General features: G+C 35.4%; 3 protein-coding genes across 4 annotated transcripts; 2 read left to right on the top strand and 1 right to left on the bottom strand.

The window, feature by feature from the left end:
- The first annotated feature begins 458 nt into the window (after positions 1-458).
- Positions 459-12,217, top strand: LOC108223308 (inner membrane protein PPF-1, chloroplastic). The gene is made up of 11 exons (XM_017397489.2): positions 459-991; positions 3,221-3,331; positions 3,465-3,539; positions 6,169-6,229; positions 7,632-7,705; positions 7,810-7,914; positions 9,419-9,526; positions 9,625-9,728; positions 10,462-10,611; positions 10,695-10,815; positions 11,956-12,217. The coding sequence occupies exons 1-11, from the start codon at positions 674-676 to the stop codon at positions 12,061-12,063; spliced, it is 1,335 nt and encodes a 444-aa protein (XP_017252978.1). The 5' UTR covers positions 459-673; the 3' UTR covers positions 12,064-12,217.
- A 2,041-nt stretch (positions 12,218-14,258) lies between these two features.
- Positions 14,259-15,274, bottom strand: LOC108222451 (osmotin-like protein). The gene has a single exon (XM_017396371.2). It carries the CDS (start codon positions 15,228-15,230, stop codon positions 14,481-14,483), a length of 750 nt encoding a protein of 249 aa, XP_017251860.1. The 5' UTR covers positions 15,231-15,274; the 3' UTR covers positions 14,259-14,480.
- A 306-nt stretch (positions 15,275-15,580) lies between these two features.
- LOC108221743 (uncharacterized protein At2g29880) lies at positions 15,581-19,358 on the top strand. 2 transcript variants are annotated; one of them, XM_064093103.1, is made up of 3 exons: positions 15,581-15,819; positions 17,795-17,974; positions 18,637-19,358. In XM_064093103.1, exons 1-3 carry the CDS (start codon positions 15,754-15,756, stop codon positions 19,189-19,191), a joined length of 801 nt encoding a protein of 266 aa, XP_063949173.1. In that variant the 5' UTR covers positions 15,581-15,753; the 3' UTR covers positions 19,192-19,358. The 2 variants fall into 2 exon arrangements, with proteins under 2 accessions (XP_063949173.1, XP_017251089.1); XM_017395600.2 differs by lacking the exon at positions 15,581-15,819 and having other exon boundaries at positions 17,398-17,974.
- The last annotated feature ends 171 nt before the right edge of the window (positions 19,359-19,529 follow it).

The raw sequence follows: 19,529 nt of genomic DNA, 5'->3' as shown, positions 1-19,529 counted from the left end.
TAAAAGTTATTATTACTGCTTGATTAGCCTGTACTCATAATCACATATCAGAAAATTCGATTAAATAACTCAAAATATAAACCGATAAGGGAAAAAAAAAAAAAGAAAGCATACTAGTAGACTTTATTAAGTAGGTGTTTGGCCCCCCTTATAAGTTGGACTTCTCGACTTATAAGTTAGAAGCACTTATTTCGTACCGTTTGTGTAAGAAGTCAAGAAGCACTTAAAAAAAGTTAGGAATGCTAGCTTTTGTTTCAGGATTTCTACTTATTTTCCAAACACTTTAATCACTTATAAGTCTTATCTTGCTTCTAACTTCTACTCCACTTATTTATTTTAAGTAATAAGCACTTATTTTAAGCTCACCCAAACGGTCCCTAAGTAATCAACCGTGTTGCGTATAGTTTAGGCACAAAGTTGGGTAGAAACGAACCAAGAGCTCTTATTATTACAACGTGTCATGCATCCATTGGACACCCCGGCAAAAACACAAACCACTTGTAATCGAATAATACACACGATACATACACAGACTTCTGATTCCCCCATCCTCTACACTGACAAAGCTCCCTGTAACAATATCATCCACATTTTTATCCTTTCATGACCATCCACTAACTCTTATCATCCCCTTCTCATAAACCCTAACTTCTTCATCTTCTTCAACTCCGCCATGGCGAAGACTCTCATCTCGTCTCCGTCTTTCACCTCCACGCCGCTTCGCCATGGCTTTCGCGCTCTTCCTCCGCGGAGATTCGTGTCTACTAGAGTCAATTTTAGCTTGAATGAGTTCCCTCCGATTGAATCGCTGCGTTCTGGTGTGGATTTGAGCGCGATTGTTAGTAGAACTGAGAGTTTGTTGTACACGTTGGCGGATGCTGCGGTGGCGGTGAATTCCGGTGATGCTGCGGTAGTGTCGGGGGATGCTGCGGTGCAGAAGAGTGGTGGTTGGTTCGGGTTTATATCGGAAGCTATGGAAGTTGTCTTGAAGGTCATTATTCTAAATTTTATAGCGACCTTGTTTTTGTTTTAGCGTGAGAACTCGTGAGAACAATTGTTTCAGCTCTTTTATTTATAAGTACAAATTTCTGTTCTCGCATGAGCACGAGCCTATACATGAATTAGTTGTGTTTGTGTGTTGCTTCGTTCACTTGTATATGCATGTGGTCTCTATGTAGCAATTTTTATATATATTGTTCTGCTTGTAATTGTCTTTATGTGTTGTTTGGTTGGTCAATTGAGTACAATTTGCTAAACTGGAATCAATTTTAGTTAGCTTATGACCGGCATGCTATATAAATGCGTTTCCGTTATTAAATTCTATTATGTTAAGTTTGATGCGGGCATTTTATATATGTAGAGTTATGGGCATATAGTTTTGTCCATGTGTTGTTTGGCTGGTCAACTGAGCACAATTTGGTTTACTTGTGTTTTTTATATATGTTTATGTTAGCTAGGTAACTAGAATTAGTTAGTCATGTTTATGCATGATGTACATGAAAGCTGAAAATTGTTCTAGTAATGATATGTTTAGTCAATTAGAGTTAGTACTGACGGCTTTCCATATTAACAATATAGTCGGAAGTTATTTGCAGTAAGGTGATCACGTAATTTCCTATTCTTTTTACATAGGACATAATGAATAGTTCTGGTTGGTTGAAACAGTTTTATGACTAGGGTGTGATGTAGGAGTGTCGTTAAGAAATGTATCGCGGCAAATTATTTTTGTTTCCATACTAAATATGCTAACTTCTACGGCTGTCACACATGAGTGGATTTATGATCTGTGGTGTCTGGCATTCATACAAAGGATGCAATAGAAGACAAACAAGCAGTAAATCGGATATTAGAGGCATTGGAATCTACTTACACTGTTGACTGGTCCAAAGTATTTAACAAAATGAAGAAACATGGATTGAAAAAATATATAGCAGAAAAAGACAGTCTAAGGTCGTAGTTCTCGTGGTAATGATGATGTTATTTTTAACTAAAACAACTGAGTTGCTTTGTGCCAGAAATTAATTTAAAACGATTTCCCGACTAACGTTTTCTTCTAAATACCTGTGGTCTCATATCATCTGCATTGGTATCCTACACAAAACCTTAATCTAACTATGCCTCTGCCTCCACCTCCCTAAACCTCTAATCATGACGAACTTTGATTTTGCCTTCATCTTTCACAGTTTCACTACCACGCCACTTTCCGGTGTCTTTTACACTTTTCCACAGCAAAGATTTGTATCTAATCAAGCCAATCTCAGCTTAAATGGTCTTTCTCCAATTTAATGCTTTCATAATTCTCATGAAGTTGAGATTGATTGTTAGCCGAACCGAAAGGATGTCGTACACGCTTGATGATGTGGTTACTGTCAACCAGGCTTCTGCCAATCTATATGTATTTTTATGTTAGGTAATTTAAGTGAAGTAGTCAAGTAATTTGTTACATTAATGTAGGACAGTGGTAGGGAAGGGGGTAGAAATAATCCTAATTGATTATCACTATTATATTTGATAAACATAATAATGATTTAAATACCTAAAATTACTAAAGCAATTGCAACTATTTTTCATTAACACATACATGTAATGTAATTAACAATCAAATCCTTGATTTTGTGCTCCGCATCACATTTGTATCAAAATTAATAGGTAAAATAATATTTTTTTTAGCTTTTTGTATCTGTAATAATAAAATTTAGTGCAGGCTAACAATAAAGGCAAAAAGCCTTTGATTAATTTATCTTCATGTGAAGTTGGTACTCCACCCTTATTGTATAAGTCAGTGTAAGGCTATATGTAGTCATCTGAAATTTGGACGTCACAATTCAGGATATGGGTCCTTTTGCATGTATATTATCCGCAGAGAAGAGTATTGCATGATTTTGTATTGTATGCATACATGGGGAGAGATTTGGGGGGGGTCCATTCTTTTGTGCTGATAATATGCGCGGCAAGTTGGCTGCAGCTACCATTTTCCAAGGACCTGCACCCCACAACTTATCAGGAGCTACAATTTTATGGCGTTGAGACGTAATTTTTGTAGACTGTACTTAACATGTAGATTCATTGATTATGTTCTTGCTGAGCCTGAATGTCAATGTTGCTTTGATAGTTTGATGTGCCACTAAAGTCATGAGTAGTCATTCTTAAAATTAAGACTTAAGAATAAAAACAATCATATCATTGTACAACTATGACCAATTTAATTTACTTGCATCAGGTATTGAAGGATGGACTCACAGCTGTGCATATACCTTATTCCTATGGATTTGCTATTATATTGCTTACAGTTCTTGTCAAAGTATTCACACTCCCTTTGACAAAGCAACAGGTCAGACATATTTGGTTTCGTTATCTCTACAAGTCTATTTTCTCTTGCAGCTTTTGGAATGTAGTCGTAGACCACTATTGGTAGTCATACACTTTAATCTGATGAACACTTATTAATTTTTTCTTATGTATAGGTGGAATCAACATTAGCTATGCAAAACCTCCAACCAAAGATTAAGGCAATCCAGCAAAGATATGCAGGAAACCAGGTAAGGTACATGTTTAAATTTCTAGAGAAGAGTTTAATGCTTAGATTTACGTCTTTTAAGAGGATTAGATGTACGGATTAAAGATACCCTTTGGTGAAATCAATAACAACAATCACAAATATGTGTGTAAGCTATCTATATTCTGTAGTTATAGGAATGAATTGCCTAGGGGAGGGGGAACGAAGAAGAGATGTTTTACACTTTAAATTATTTAGACCCAAATAGGTGTCTATGGTTTGTTCATATATGCCATAATGCGCATAAGTGACCTCTAACTCCTAACATATCTGCAAAGGAATAATTAGACCAGCCGACTTGAAAGTTGACGGGTTACATCTGGAGTGTGCAGTCCTAATCTGCTCTGTACTGCGCTATAGAAAACTGCTTGCACCCTGTGACTTGAATTACTAGCCTAATTACTAAGGCATATATTCTTCATACACATATATGCATTTATTAAAACGGATCATAGTTAATTATATTTAATTTAATTTTAAATCTTAAACCTAATCCAAAAATTTGCTTAGTTTTCTTATATGAGATGACGAATAAAAAAAATAAAGCTGTTCTAAGATAATTGATATTTGCACAACAGTTAGGAATCCTGCCTAAATTTCTCCAATTATTTCCACAAAAGTCATTTTTGTGTTTAAAATGCTAAGATGTTTTGTTTTCATGTAGTCTCTTCCATTTTGTGGAGTTTATATATATAGTTGTGCAGTGTGTGATAGAGGTTACTAAGAATAGGATCAATGTCTTTTTAAGGGTTTCTTCGGTTCTTTATGGCTGTGGTGGTGTTTTGGTGGGTGGGGGGGTAGACAGGTCCAACTGAGAGCCTAGCTGATCCAGATCTGTTATTGATTCTTTCTGTGACTGTCATGAACTTGCATGAAAGAAGGGAAACCTGACTGAATATGCCGTGGGCATGTGTAACCTCTTTGAGTCTCATACACCTAGGCCTGTAAATGGATCGGATATCCGATTTGAACCGATCCGATCCGTGGTTAAATAAATGGATATGGATCCTTATTAAAAAAATCCGATCTGCTAATAATCCGATCCGATAATAATCCGGTCCGATAAAGAATGGATATGGATATGGTCAAATCCGATCTGTTAACGATCCGATCCGATTCATGCTTAACTATATTATATATTTTATATTATATTGTATTATAATATAATATATTATTATTAATATATTACATGCAAAATAAAAATTTCTAAAGATACAAGACAAAACCCTAAATCATATTTTCTTATAATCGATCAGCCGCTCCTAATTCTTGACATGGCTCTCACTCTTGTTATCCGGTTAATCTAATAATCACTCTTTTTTTATGTAGAGTGAGTATACACACAGGAGCTAACTCTTCCACTTAAAACCTCCTCAATCACCTGGTTCCGTATTTAAGACATATTTATCGATTTTAATCCTTATTAATAGAGGAGCAAATCATAATTTGCTTCCTCCAAAAGTATTAAGCAACTTATTTATTATTTTTCTATTTACTTGATAAATTCTGTGTTGAAGTTTTTATAGGAACAACCAACAAAGTTTTTATTAAATACTGCTTTATTAGTTTTTTTTTACCTATTACGCTAAATTTTATGAATTAATATAGCTAGAAAATATCACTTTTTTAGTATGGAGGTTAAAACATTGTTCACGGTGAAAAAATATATTTCATAATTTTTAGTGGATCTGGGCTCCGATCCGATTATCCATGATCCGAGTGGACCGGATATGGATTGACTTGTAAAATATCCGACTCCTGATCCGATCCGATCCGAATCCGATAAATTTAAATGGATTAGGATATGGATTTAGCCTAACCAGGGGGGTCATTTTATCTCTGGTTTACAAATCATTGCCTGGTGGTATTACATCTACTTGAGATGGAACAATATAAGTATTGCATGTAGCTTTTATGTAAGTTGATTACTGACAGTATTGAAGAGTTTAAAGACAGTGTAGTTATTAAATTTTGTAAAATTCGAAAACTTAATAATTCATTGATATTAAGGGCCCGACTGTTCGATCACGAACTGAGAACCTAGCTGATCAAGTTCTGTTATGAATTGTTTCTGTAATGAACCTGCATGAAAGTAGGGAAACTTGGCTGTAACCAACCATGTGCAACCTGTTAGATTCTTGTACACCTTGATTTTTGAAACTAGGAATACAGCTCAGCCAAAATCAAACCTGCATGAAAGCAGCACAACCTGGCCGAATATCACATAAATTCTTCTATGTAATGAACCATCATAAAAATTATCAATAATTTCTTTATTAGCAACTAGAAAAAGTTTTAACCATTAATGTCTTGATTTTCTTTGTCATGTAAAATTGTGGTTAAATATAATGTAAAAGTAATATATGTGTCACGAATTATATAATATATGTAAACTCAAAGATAAAAACTGGTTTCAGCGGTTGAACCACTGTTAATGTAGTATGTAACCTTAGCCTAAAAACCTTGGTGCTGGTATGGACTTGATGAATGTCAATTCAAGTCCGTAACATTTTAAAAAAAAAAACAGTGACTATGTGCAGGAAATTACTATTTAATTAGTTAATTGACATGAACTTTTCAGAACTTATACTTTTCCTTTTATATATGTGCAGGAAAGAATACAACTTGAGACATCACGCCTATATAAACAGGCTGGGGTTAACCCTTTGGCAGGTGATTTTATATGAGTTTTTCCACTCCATTATCAATATTTTTTGACCGCTCCAAAATTAATTTACTTGGGGGTTAAAGGCAATTTATGTGCGACATGGACATACAGTTTGGACAGGAACTTGCACAATTTTGTATGTGATACAGATAATATAAATTAGAACAGGGGTTCTAGGGAGCCGGTGTATTGGAAATGGTGTATTGTTCTGTATACTTATAGTGTTTAATGTTACTTAGTTTATATCTTTAGTTAATAGAAGCAATAATTGGATCTCCAAATGGTTCATCGTTTACTAAATATCAGCACTACTCTAAGGAGTCGACTTGTTCTGGGAACCACGACTTTAGGTATTCTAATTAACTAAGGAACACATGGTGATGCATACAAGAAGACTACAGTGAACAGAGCAATAAAGAAGCTAACTTCACCCGGCAGACGGGCAGAGGGTTGACCTCATGCCGTATAATTACAGGATTGGTTTATATTTGAACATACCTCGTAATCGTAAAAAAGTGGGTTTTTTAGCTCTTAATTCTTGTCCTCCTTTCCGGTTCTTTTTTGCATAATCTTCTCTTACGTTTTACACTATCAAATAAGTTATCTATAATTCTTGGGTTACCTCTTGTGCCACAACATGATGTGCTTGAATCTTTACTCCCTCTCTGTATACTTAAAAAAGTACTAGTAGTACTGTAAAAGATCTATAGGGTACCCAATGAACAATTCTGCTCATTTTCATTCTTCACTTGGTATAGAAGGTGGTGATAAATACTTGATGCATATGCTTGATTTCATTTTTGTACCAAGTAATTGTTCATGTGAGCATGTCAACATAAGTGAATATCCTAATGTTTAGCAAGTGTAGTTAAACCATTCTCTTGCCATATGCATTCACATGTGTAGTAAACTGATGAATTGGTTTATTTTAACATTAAAAATTAATTCCAAGTTAAAAGTTATACATTTGCTATATTATATCATTTATGTATGAAATACAATCTTAACAAGTGCATTCAGGTCTGCTTTATGTCTTTCTTTTCTGATTGTAAAATCTGCAAGTGTATTGTATGCTTACATGTACTTTTATACAAAATCTGATAATTTTTTCAAATTAACAAGAGAGGTTGATTCTTGATTTATAATATAGTTACACACCAGAATTAGACCCTGTCAAAATAATGGATTGTCCATCTTCTTAAGAAATGGATCACCAACTCCTTGTAGTAATCCCGGACCTCGGTCCATGAGTTAGAAATTAACTGTGATCACATGTACCTCATAACATTTATCGAGTAGCAAACCTTTGCTTTTTTTAAGTTTGTGTAACTGCACTGGATTTGCTTGTATCCTGTATAATGTCAATCAATTAATCTTGATTTGATTTTGCTTTTGGTTATACAATAGGTTGTTTACCAACTTTGGCTACAATACCAGTCTTTATTGGACTATATCAAGCACTTTCTAATGTGGCAAATGAGGTATTACGGGTTTTTTTATTGTTGATAATGATATTATGTGTTCGTACAGAACTATGATGGTAACCTTATATATTGTTCATTTGTTATTTCTCTTTGACTCAAAGGGATTACTGACAGAAGGATTCTTTTGGATCCCCTCTTTGGGAGGCCCAACCTCAATTGCAGCGCGGCAAAGCGGATCAGGAGTTTCTTGGCTCTTTCCTTTTGTGGTACTACGTCTCTCTGATACTAGTATACCACATTGATTATCATATATTCCATTTCTTTAGTATATACATAAAGCTATCAAATTTTTATATCTCTAAGTATGTGTTTTAGTTAATGCCCATGAATGTAGAAGCGCATTAGAATTTAGAGCTATGTAGAAGTCCAAACATAAATAATTAAATTCCTGATGTTTGGTAGGAACTAAGAAGAGGAGGTAGATCTTTAATAAGTCATTAGTACATTGGAGTTCTATGTCAGCAAGGAAAACAGCTGAATTATGTGTTCAGACTCAGGTACAGAGTGTTGGACAGGACACAGATCCGAGTGTCAGACTGGATAGTTATAAAAATCAGTGAAACCTTTCGTTATTTTGGACAGTAGGACACAATATAAATTGTAAATTGAACTAATGTATTGGTTAAGATATCATAGCTAACGTGAAGCATGAATTTGTAAAGGACTTTGCAAATTATATATCATTTATTTAAACCTATAACATTGGATTTCTATTATCCGTACACGTCTCTATATCAATATTGAGGCTACTACTTCGTTCTCCTTTCTTTTTTGTGTCTTGAGTTCATCTCATATGTGTTGTTTCAAATGGTCAGATGTCCTCACTACAATCAAAGGATCTAATAGGTGATAAGTGTCATGTCCGAGAGTGAAAGGATCTCACAGAACTTAGACGGTACACACACACACACACACTGCCAGTTATTACTGGCATTCTGACAAACTATACGAAATTTACCTTCATATACTAACTAAATGGTGCTGGCTGAACACAAAAATCTTTTTTATATGAAATTAAAAATTGTTTTAAAATTTTATAGTTAAACTACTCCTGAACACTAAAATTTAAGTAATATTAAAAGTGGTTGAAAACCCACATCACTAGCATGAACTTCAGAATAATAAAACCTAGTGGACTTGACACAGTTAAGCTGGTACACGATTTGCAGTTTACATACCATATTACTGCCTATACATTAAGGCTAATTGTCCAGCAAAAGCTTTGAAATATGATCGATTTTTAGCCTTTCAAACAAAAAGGCTAAAATATAAGCAGAAGGTAGACAACATGAAAGATGAGCCAGAGAGCTGGAAAAGAATTTGTATGAGAACCTCCAAAATTGTCTAAGGACTATAATGGCTACTCAGAAAGTAGATGATTTGTAAAAGGTGTATCCATTCCAAAAATTGGCTCTATGTACGACTTCGCCAGCTGACTAAATTTTAACTCGTATGTGAATGTGGTGATAGCATACGGATAATGTTGTATGTATTTTTTTTCTTTCTATGTGCTTAATGATGCCAAAGACAATCAGATACATTCCTTGTTTCCCTATAAAGAAAAATGCAATAAAGGAGGCATGTTTCTATGATGCTGTCACAGTTTTTGTTTATGCATCTTGATTATTGCAGACTGGCTTTGTTTCAAGTTATACTTAAAGTTGTTATGACTTGTTTGCTCCATGTAATTAGTGGTATCAATATTTGCAGGATGGCCATCCACCACTTGGTTGGCATGATACAGCAGCATACCTAGTTTTACCTGTTCTCCTTGTTGCTTCTCAGTATTTTTCAATGGAGATAATGAAACCTCCCCAGGTAACTGTTGTGTTTTTTGATTTATATTTTAAAGCTTTTCTTCTCTATCTTATATTTGTGTTTGTATATTGTTGAATATCATTGTTTTGTTTTGGCAGTCTGATGATCCATCTCAGAAGAACTCGCTCCTTGTTCTGAAGTTCCTTCCACTAATGATCGGTTACTTCTCTTTATCAGTCCCATCCGGATTATCAATTTACTGGTTAGATTCATATTGCTAATCTGAACCTCCATTACTTGCCTTTACATTACTGTCGTCTGTCATCACCTCATTGGCAATTTAGTATGTGCAGTAATAAATTAGTGCTTCAAATTTTGTACATTAGACAAGTAAAAACTTGCCAAAAAATGTGCATGTTTTAAATATCATTATGTAGTTCTAGTGACATAATATTAAGTTCTAGTGACATAAGTATCTTATTATTTATGGTAGGACATCTGCACCACATATTACTTGGGGTGTTTTCTAAAAAAATGTTGTACTGGCAGAACGCCAAGACAGCCCAGATTTTTGTAGGATTGTTCTTGTTGCTATCATCTAAACCTGAACGAAGTCCTTCACTAAATTATATTTTGCTCTTCTCCTCTTTAATCATGCGAGCAGTGAGCTGACCATCTGTTTGCATGTATCAATTCCTTAAAGCACACTTTTACCCTTTTGTTTTCAATTTTTGTGGAAAAGATAATTTCCTGCAGAGTTATTAGAACAACCTAGTCCATTCAAACGACCTGCTAACAGAAAGCCAAAAAAGCAGCCGCCCCCTATTTTGTTATAATATTATTTATTTTACTATGATACTATCTTTCAAAACAAAGGTTTGTTACTATTTTCTACTTCCATGTAAGTGGTGTGAACATGTGATTTATATTGATTGTCTTCCACACATATATTCAAACCATCCGAGCATTACCTTAAAGGTTCAATGGAATACTAGGTTTACAAACAATGTTCTTAGTACCGCTCAACAAATATGGTTACGGAAGTTAGGTGGTGCAAAGCCTGCTGTGAGTGAAGATGCAAGCGGAATCATTAGTGCAGGACGTGCAAAACGATCATTTTCTCAGCCATCAGAATCTGGTGATAGGTTGGTATCTAATAAGTAGTCTTGGCAGAGATTTATCAGCTTCTTGCTCAGGTGCCTGCTGACATTAATGAATTTGAAAACAGGTTTAGACAGTTAAAGAAAGAGGAGAAGAAGAAAAAATCAAACAAGGCTCTGCCTGCAGAACTCGAGATTTCAGCTTCTACATCTGATTCGGAAGAAGAATCGAATGAAGAAACATCAAAGGTAATCTCTTTTGACATAAATTTCAGCTTAATAGCTTGTGGACAACTTGAACTCACTGTGACGTAATTTGTCCTTCAAAATTATCTGACATTGTTTCTCATGGCAGCAAGTAAACATTTCTTGAAACCATGCAATTTTTTTTACAGTAATAAAATCAGGTGACTAGTTTGGTTGACTGTATCAGATCTTCTAGTGAGGTTTTCTGAAAGTTTACACTGGTCTGGATTAATCCGTGGGGTTCATTCAACTACCATTTGTGCCATCTAGCTCCAACCTTAAAACCGACTCTTGCTGGATCCCTTGGGGCTCAGGCTGCTACAACCTGAGCCAACAAAATAGTTAAATAATGTTATGAATAAAACATGCATTGTAGAGGGTACCTAGGGGGGATTGATCTAGTTATTATGTGCAACCTAACTGTAAAATAGACTTTTTAGGAAAGCATTTAGGCCGTGACATTACAAAAAAATCATTCACCCGAGAAGTAAGTAAGTTGCTACTTAATCAAACGCCTTTGCTCTCAGTGGGCAGAGTTCAGTGATAAAAAAGATATGCAACTCGGTGCTAGACTGCTAGGAAACCCTCCAAATCTAAGAAGCCAAATGGAAACCAGAAAAGCCTCTAAACAAGTAGACTAGTGAATTTTTGTCAATTGTAATATGAATTGTGTATGGGAAGAAACATGGGACGCTTGCTGAGCGTTAAGATCTCTTCATCCATGATTAAGTTTCAATTTGAAGCTTATGCATCTTTCATGTGCTTTATATATTATAGAAATCAGTCATTTACTTTCCATCTTTCTTTCCCTTGCTTTGCAGTATTTTTTTTCCCTTTCTTTGCAATTAGTCTGGTTAACAAGTGAGTTGCAGTAGCATCATAAAACATAATTGCCAAGTCATATGGCAAGACTTTTCCTTTTACATTATATACAATTGGTGATATTTTTTGTGGTATACTTACATGTAAAATACATCAGCATCAGACTTAACATGTCTCCTTAACTTTTGAACTGATAAGCCTCTTACCATTAATATATTTAATGTGAAATTAAAAATAATTGAACCACTGCTGTTGAGCAAGTTCCTTTCCAGTTCAAATGTCTGTCAAAGTATCGATCTTTAGGGCCTTATTTTTCCGCAGGATAAGGATGTTCTTGAAGAAGCATATGTTTCCGGCTCTAGCAAACCAGTTCCGAATTATTCTGGTCCAAGGAAGAGTAAGAGATCTAAACGCAAGCGGGCTGTATGAAATTGTATATACCATAATTTTGTAGATTCACTTTCTTGTATATTTAAACTCTGGGATATTAGTCAGTCAACACATAGTGGCCTTTCCAATGACTAATTCCTTTACTTAGCCTTATCAGATATCAGGTTATATCCACTTATCCTTTCTTTTTGTCTTCTGCTTTTCTCTGTCCCGGTGTCCAAAAAATTTATTATGTTACGTTGAGCTTGTAATTCCAATTTTTATAGTTGAAGTTTTTCTTTCAAAATAAATATTAAATGGTTAAGAATATATTTTTTTTCATGTTGAGTGCGAACCTATCTTGGCAGTCGCAAAAAGACCCAGTTACCCCATACCCCCAAGCTATAGGTGTTCCTAAACTATGGAGCTAGGAGAGATGGACACTTGAGATAGCAAAACCTTTCAGAGGGTATAAAATCGTGGTAGCAGATGCCTGAAAAAGGGAAGATGAAACACAATATCTATGGAGCATGCGAAATTGCCTTGTTTAGATGGATGCTACATCCTACATTGCTGCCCGAGTTGTGCCTAGAATCCTACGGTAGATTCAAACACAATTTGATATGTGAGTTGAGTGAATGATTTTGTCAGTTTGTGTACTCAGGTTCCATATGCAATCCGGTATAATCTCAGTGTTACTATACCATTTAATAACTGGCTTTGCCGCATAGAAAGCTAAACAGTTCTACAGTTTCTTGAAACATTGCCCAAAAGGCCAAAACACTTTGAATTACTTTTTATGTTTGTTGTGTTTGTGTCCTCCAGACTAGAGAGACCGTTCGATAAATTTTCTTGTGTTTGTTGTATTATTTTTTGTCGAGGTGCTTGTTTATGTTGTTAAATACGAAAAATGTTCTGTAGCTTGGGTTATTCATACATCTTGGATTGGTAAATATAATATAGTAACAAAAAAGCGTTGAACTTAAAAAATAATTTCTATAAAAAACAGAGAGAATCCTTGTTTAAAACTGATTCAGCAGGGTTGTCCCAACCCCCATGGCGTCTGACAGAGATTCGCTATTGCTCGTCGTACTCATTTTCAGATTAAAATAGAACATTGAACACCGTGCACGCCGCGCAACACGACTTCACACAGGAAAAGAGAAATATAAAAGAACATGTCGAATCGACGCCTAAAGGAAAAACGATATTCGAAACTTCAGGGTTAGATTATTGGACAGAGATCTAATTAGGATATGTGTGTAATTTTCGTTGCAAAACAAACGTTAGGATTGAGATAACACTTCTGAAATCATACATCATGCATATTAGATTTGTCAGCTGACTAATTTGAGCAGCTTTCCAGCTATTAAATTGTCATTTATACGTAGTATAAGTGACGTGACAATTTGAATGAAATTATTTGGTTGGGAGGATTTTAATACATATATAGAAAATTTATTGTTATTTAAATAATAAACATATGACATGTAACGAGATATTGTCTGTATATTATATGTACGAGTTTTTTTTTGAAACAAATATGTACGAGTTAATTAATATGATATATTCATTAATATAATATCATCAAATAAACTCTTAATTCAATAATATGTTTATATAAATTGATAAACATGTTCAACGAACTGTTAATTTAATAATATCTCCGTGATTTACTGATAGTATCTTTGTCGCTCTTTTTCAAACTATTATAAATTGAAATTGTATCAAATATGAAACAGGTCGAAACAACCAAGATATGTCGTAAAATATTTAATTATAAAAATAAAATATTATCAAACATACAAAAGCACTGGAATATTATGGCCCTTTTTGGGAATTAGCTGTTAGCGGATTGAATTAGATGTTTTGATTAGCTGATTGAATTAGATGTTTTGATTAGCGGATTGAATTAACTTTCTCATAAAACTGTTTGATAAATAGTTGATTGATTAGCTTTTTCTGACACAAACCAAAACCTCTGATCCAAAAAACTCCTCAAAGTAGCTTTTTCAAAATTAACTTTTTGACCAATCTTCTATTTCAATCCGCTAACTACCAAACATTAACATTAACAGATTCTAGTGATCAAACCTCTAAACCATGTCAAACCTCTAACTTTCAAACAGGGTCATAGTTGACAGTTTTGACGGTTTTCAAAAATGATGGGATAATTGACCGGCCTGGACAGAAAGAAAAACTTCTTGTTAATGCGAAAACACAAATATAAACGAAACGATAAAAGGATGAAGATACAGTACACAAAACAAAACAATACATGTATACGGCAGCAAAACACTTGACATCAAGTCCTTCAAAAACATATGTTATCTAATCTGACATCGCAGCTCCATGCAAATCTAGATATTACCACAATTTAGCACATTAAAATGATAAGATGATTTCTTCTGCAATGATAATCTCCTCAGAAATATCAAACTACAGTATTCTTCTTTCTTCAGCAGTAGTATTCGCATTTAGTGACAGAAGATGACCTTGAGCTCCCGTGGCGCAGAACATTCATGCGTCAGCGAGGGAGTATCATGCGCGTACGTAAACGTCGACGGACACGCGCTCTTAAAGAACTCAGAATAGCTCGACGGCTTGCACGTCTGCGGACTGTTGAAATGCCCCCTGCAACAGAACTCATCCTTCCCAAACGCCTCGCACGCGCTCTTACACCCCACCACGTGTCCCCCACTCGCCCTCACTTGCAACGCTCTGGGACACGTGGCAAGCAGATCCCCCTTGCATCCCACGACGGGGCAAACGCCGTGACCCTCGTGAGGCGTGACCGTCATGGGGACGTTAAAGCCGTCGACTAAGCTGACGGCGTAGGAGGAGAGGTCGGTGGGGCCGTGGTGGAGCGAGAACTGAGCTAGGGTTGCGGGAGGAGAGCCGCCGTGGCCCATGCATTCGAGCTTGCCGGTGCCGCAGTCACCGGTTGCACAAGAGAAGTGGTGGGAGGGGGAGGTGTAGCAGTGGGTGCGGGCCCAGATGCGGCCGGACCAAGGGGAGGTGGGGGCGGGGAAGGAGCGGTGGGAGAGAGCGGGGAGACAGAAGCCGCCGTTTTCGAGGACGGGGTGGCCGTAGTTGGGCTGGATGGCGGGCCAGATGGTGAAGGGGCAGTTGTTGACGATGGTGAGAAGGAAGGGCTGTTGAGTTGCGGCGGAGAGAGATGTGGAGAGAGAGATGAAAATGAGGAGAGAGTGGTAGAAGAAAGCCATGTACGTATAAGCGTTTGTTGAAAGTGTGATCAGTGATGTGCGAAGGGTTGTGTAAATACTGAGGTTATATATAATGGAGTAAAATGCAAAATGTGTATCTGAAGTTATATGTTTGTGCACTTTGTGTACCTCAGTTTTCGAATATAGCAAAATGTGTACTTAGAGTTTCAAGATTCGTGCATTGTGTGTATTCAAAAATTGAGATACACAAAGGCCTCGTTTGGTTTGGTGGAACTCGCCTATGTAACCAAAAGTACCTTGGAACTAAAATAAGTAACAGTGTTTGGTAGGATGTATATTAAAATAAACACAGGAACTGTAAATACCTGTGTACTTGTAGTTACGCCAAAATACAGGAACCCACTTCCACACCTCACTCGCGGTTACCCACACTTACGCAGCGCCTGATTACCCAATTACCCCCAAAATATTTGGGCGCTAACCCTTATTCACCTTAATTAGGCGCTAATATATACATTATCTGGCGCCAATTCTATTCACGGTTTCTTGTTCTGAGCTCTGTATGTCATTTTCGATTCTTTCATCTAAGCAATACATCTTCTTCAAGGCTTTGGTTTTCACATTCCAGGTATGTATATATACGAGTTGTAATTGATTGATTGCTGATTTTGCTAGATTGTGATTATATATCTGATTTTGATGAATTATTTGTTCTTCATTATTCTCTGTGATGATGTGTTTCTATATTATTCCTTTTATAATTTTGTATTCTATTCTAAATTAGATATTATTGACTTGTATTATTTGTATTTGTTTGTAATTGATCAACAGAAATGGCTCGATTGCCATTATCTAGGAAGAAGCAAACTGTTGCGGCATGTGTTACCATATACACTGAGATGATGAAAAAGATAATGGAGGTTTTAATAGAAATTTTTTATATAGCAGCTCAATTATGTGTCAAAATACCTACACCAATGAATTATCTTTTTGACAAATCTGTTGATGATAGGATTAGAGCAAGATTCTTGAACATAAATTCTATTATTCAAATTAGTGACCAAGTATGTGTAGACAATATTAGAATGGACCGGAATTGCTTTGGCAATTTGTGCGGGATGCTTAGAGATATTGGAGGATTAAGGGGTAACAAAAATATGGATATGGAAGAAATGGTTGCTTTGTTCCTTTACATACTTGCACATAATAAAAAAAATAGAACAATGCAAGTATTTTTTAGAAGAAGTGGAGAAACTATATCACGTCAATTTACTTCTGTTCTAAATGCAACTCTTAAATGTTATAATCATCTTCTTAAGAAGCCAGAACCGGTGTCTGCAAATTGCCAAGACGAAAATTGGAGTTGTTTTAAGGTAAATAAATTTAATTTAAACATATTAGCTAGCTCACATATATTAAACTTTGATTAACTAGTATAATTTTGTAGAACTGCTTAGGTGCTTTAGATGGAACACATGTGAAAGTACGTGTCCGCGAAAATGAAAAAGTTAGATACAGAAACAGGAAAGGAGAGATTTCCACAAATGTTTTAGGTGTGTGCTCAAGAGATTTGCAATTTATTTATATATTGCCTGGCTGGGAGGGTTCTGCTCATGATAATAGAGTACTTCGAGATGCTCTTTCAAGAAGAAATCCTTTAAAGGTTCCTCAAGGTAGCTAATAAAATTTTATTTTATACACACTAATGAAACACTATGTTTTTTCTTTTATACAAATTTGTGTTAGTAATAAAACATTCACTCTTGTTATAGGATGTTATTATCTGTGTGATGCTGGCTACATGAATTGTGATGGATTTTTAACCCCTTTTCGAGGTCAACGTTATCATTTGAATGAATGGAAAAATGGCAGACAACCTACAACGGCAGAAGAATTCTTTAATATGAAGCACTCTCGAGCAAGAAATGTTATTGAAAGGTGTTTTGGGATGTTAAAACTCAGATGGGGTATTTTGAAAGATACCACTTGGTATCCAATGAAAACAAAATGTAGAATTATTTCAGCATGTGCGTTACTGCATAATTTTATAAGATCTAACATGAGTATAGACCCAATAGAGCACAGAGTCTCAGAAAATGGAGACAATGGAGGGGGGCAAAATGTAGATTTTATTCAACATCTTGAGTCGAGCCCAGTTTGGACCAATTTTAGACAACAATTGGCCACTGAAATGTTTCTTGACTGGCAGAACTCGAGACATATATGATTATTTATATCTTGCATTGTTTTAGTTGTTTTTTCTTGTACTTTTTTTTTTGTTTTTTGGATATGTATGCATGACATTAATGTATCTACATTTATTTGATTGTGTTCTTTTCTTTAAATATAATTTTGTCTGCTTTTTTATTGCATATAATTGAATTTCAATTACTAATTAAGATTGTAGGATTAGCACTATGACTTCAGATGGAAAACAAGCAGCTAATGAGAAGAATAGTACTATTGGCAATGTTAGATGGAGAAATACTGAGGATGCTACCCTTGTTAAGGCACTAATGAGACTTATAGAAGATGGTGGTTGGAGAGCAGAAAATGGTCAGCTCAAGTCCGGTGCTTATGGGAAGCTTGAAAAAATAATGGAGGATATACAACCTGGTTGTGGAATGAAAGCTCGACCACATATTGAGTCTCGGGTCAGATTATGGAGGAAGCAATATTTTGCTATCGAAGAGATGCGTGGTCCAAATTGTAGCGGATTTGGCTGGAATGAATTAGATAAATCCATCACTTGTGAGAAGAGTATTTTCGAGGATTGGTTAAAGGTAATTCAATCTTTATCACTTACATATCTATAAGATGTGATTGGTCAGAATACTGCATAAAATATTTGGACAAATGAGATAAAAGAACATGAAATAGATTTAATAATTTTGTCTGCAGTAGTTCATTTTTATGGTGATCAAATAATTAGAGTGATTCTTTGGGTGGTACTAGTAATTGATTTGTGAGAAATGGTTGTTTAGAATTGTCAGTACTTATATGTGGCTGTGTTTTGCATCTATATGTTGAATATTGCATACTCCAAGCTGCTGATATAGCTCCCTCTGTACTTCAATTAATAAATAAAGTTCCAGAGTCATGTCACCATATTAAAACTTACTATTAGGAGACTAAAATTAACCAGGAGTAAATTCTGGTTGTTTTTTTAGTAATAGTTGCATATCAGGCTGATTTTTGTTCTTGGTAATAGCTGGAAATCAGTCTATCAGCATGTGGGTAAAATTGCCGGTACCGTGTCTTCCAATTGAACAACCAGGAAGTAGATGTTTGTGTCGAACGACTCTGGCCATATGGTCAGGGCAGCTCCCATGTTTAAATTGATAACATTGCATCTCTTTAAATTGAAGTATATAGTTGTGTCCTTGTGTTAGCTATTAGAGCATACAGGAATCTTAAACACACATACTTTTCTATTATCTTACAGAGTCATCCAAATGCCAAGGGACTAAGAAATAAATCATTTCCATATTATGATGAGCTTTCTCAAGTATTTGGCAAAGATAGAGCTAACGGTGAATGTGTTGAAAGCCCTGCTGACGCGGTGGAAGAAATTGCTAATGAGGAGGAAAATACACCACAACAATCCGAACATCAGAAAGAGAACACTGAAGATGAGGTAAGTCCCAGGATAGATGTTCAATCTGCTGACACAAATTCTCGTGCGAATAAAAGACTGAAAGCAGACTCTTTGGAAATTGTAAAAGAGCTTACTTTCGGATTGCAAAAAATTAGTAATGTGATGGAAACCGGAAATGAGAATATTGCAAAGCTAACTAGTTGTTTCCAGCATGAGTCTGACGGTGCTAAGAAAAGAAGCCTCGTAAACTCTGAGCTTATGAAGGTTGCGGGACTTACAGCTGAAGAAATCATCAAGGCAGGGAGAAAAATAGCACTTGATCCTTTGGAGACTGATTATTTTTTTAGTTTACCAGAAGATTTTCGATCCACATATGTGCAAGCCTTGCTTCTTCCTGACTAGTGATCAAAATTGATCAACTTGACCTGCTTAAACACTTTTTTTATTATTATGTTTTTTTAGATTTTTCATTTCAATTATTCTTCCTATTATGATTGTAATATTTGAAAGTCTCCGATGCTTTAAGTTGGGTGAACTTATTTCATATTGATATTCTATTATATTTTAAGGACGGTTTAAATTATCAACTATACTTGCTTGAATTAGATTAATGTTTTGAAAAATTATTTATTTATATATAAGGATAATACAGACATTTTACATCAAGTTCCTTGGAAGTGGGCAAGTAAACCAAACAAAAACTGCTGTGTAACCTTAGATGAAATATCCTTAAACCAAAC

The sequence above is a fragment of the Daucus carota genome, chromosome 5 (genome assembly GCF_001625215.2).
Source record: "Daucus carota subsp. sativus chromosome 5, DH1 v3.0, whole genome shotgun sequence".
Classification (NCBI taxonomy): Eukaryota; Viridiplantae; Streptophyta; class Magnoliopsida; order Apiales; family Apiaceae; genus Daucus; species Daucus carota.
This window is presented reverse-complemented; position numbering and strand designations above follow the sequence as displayed.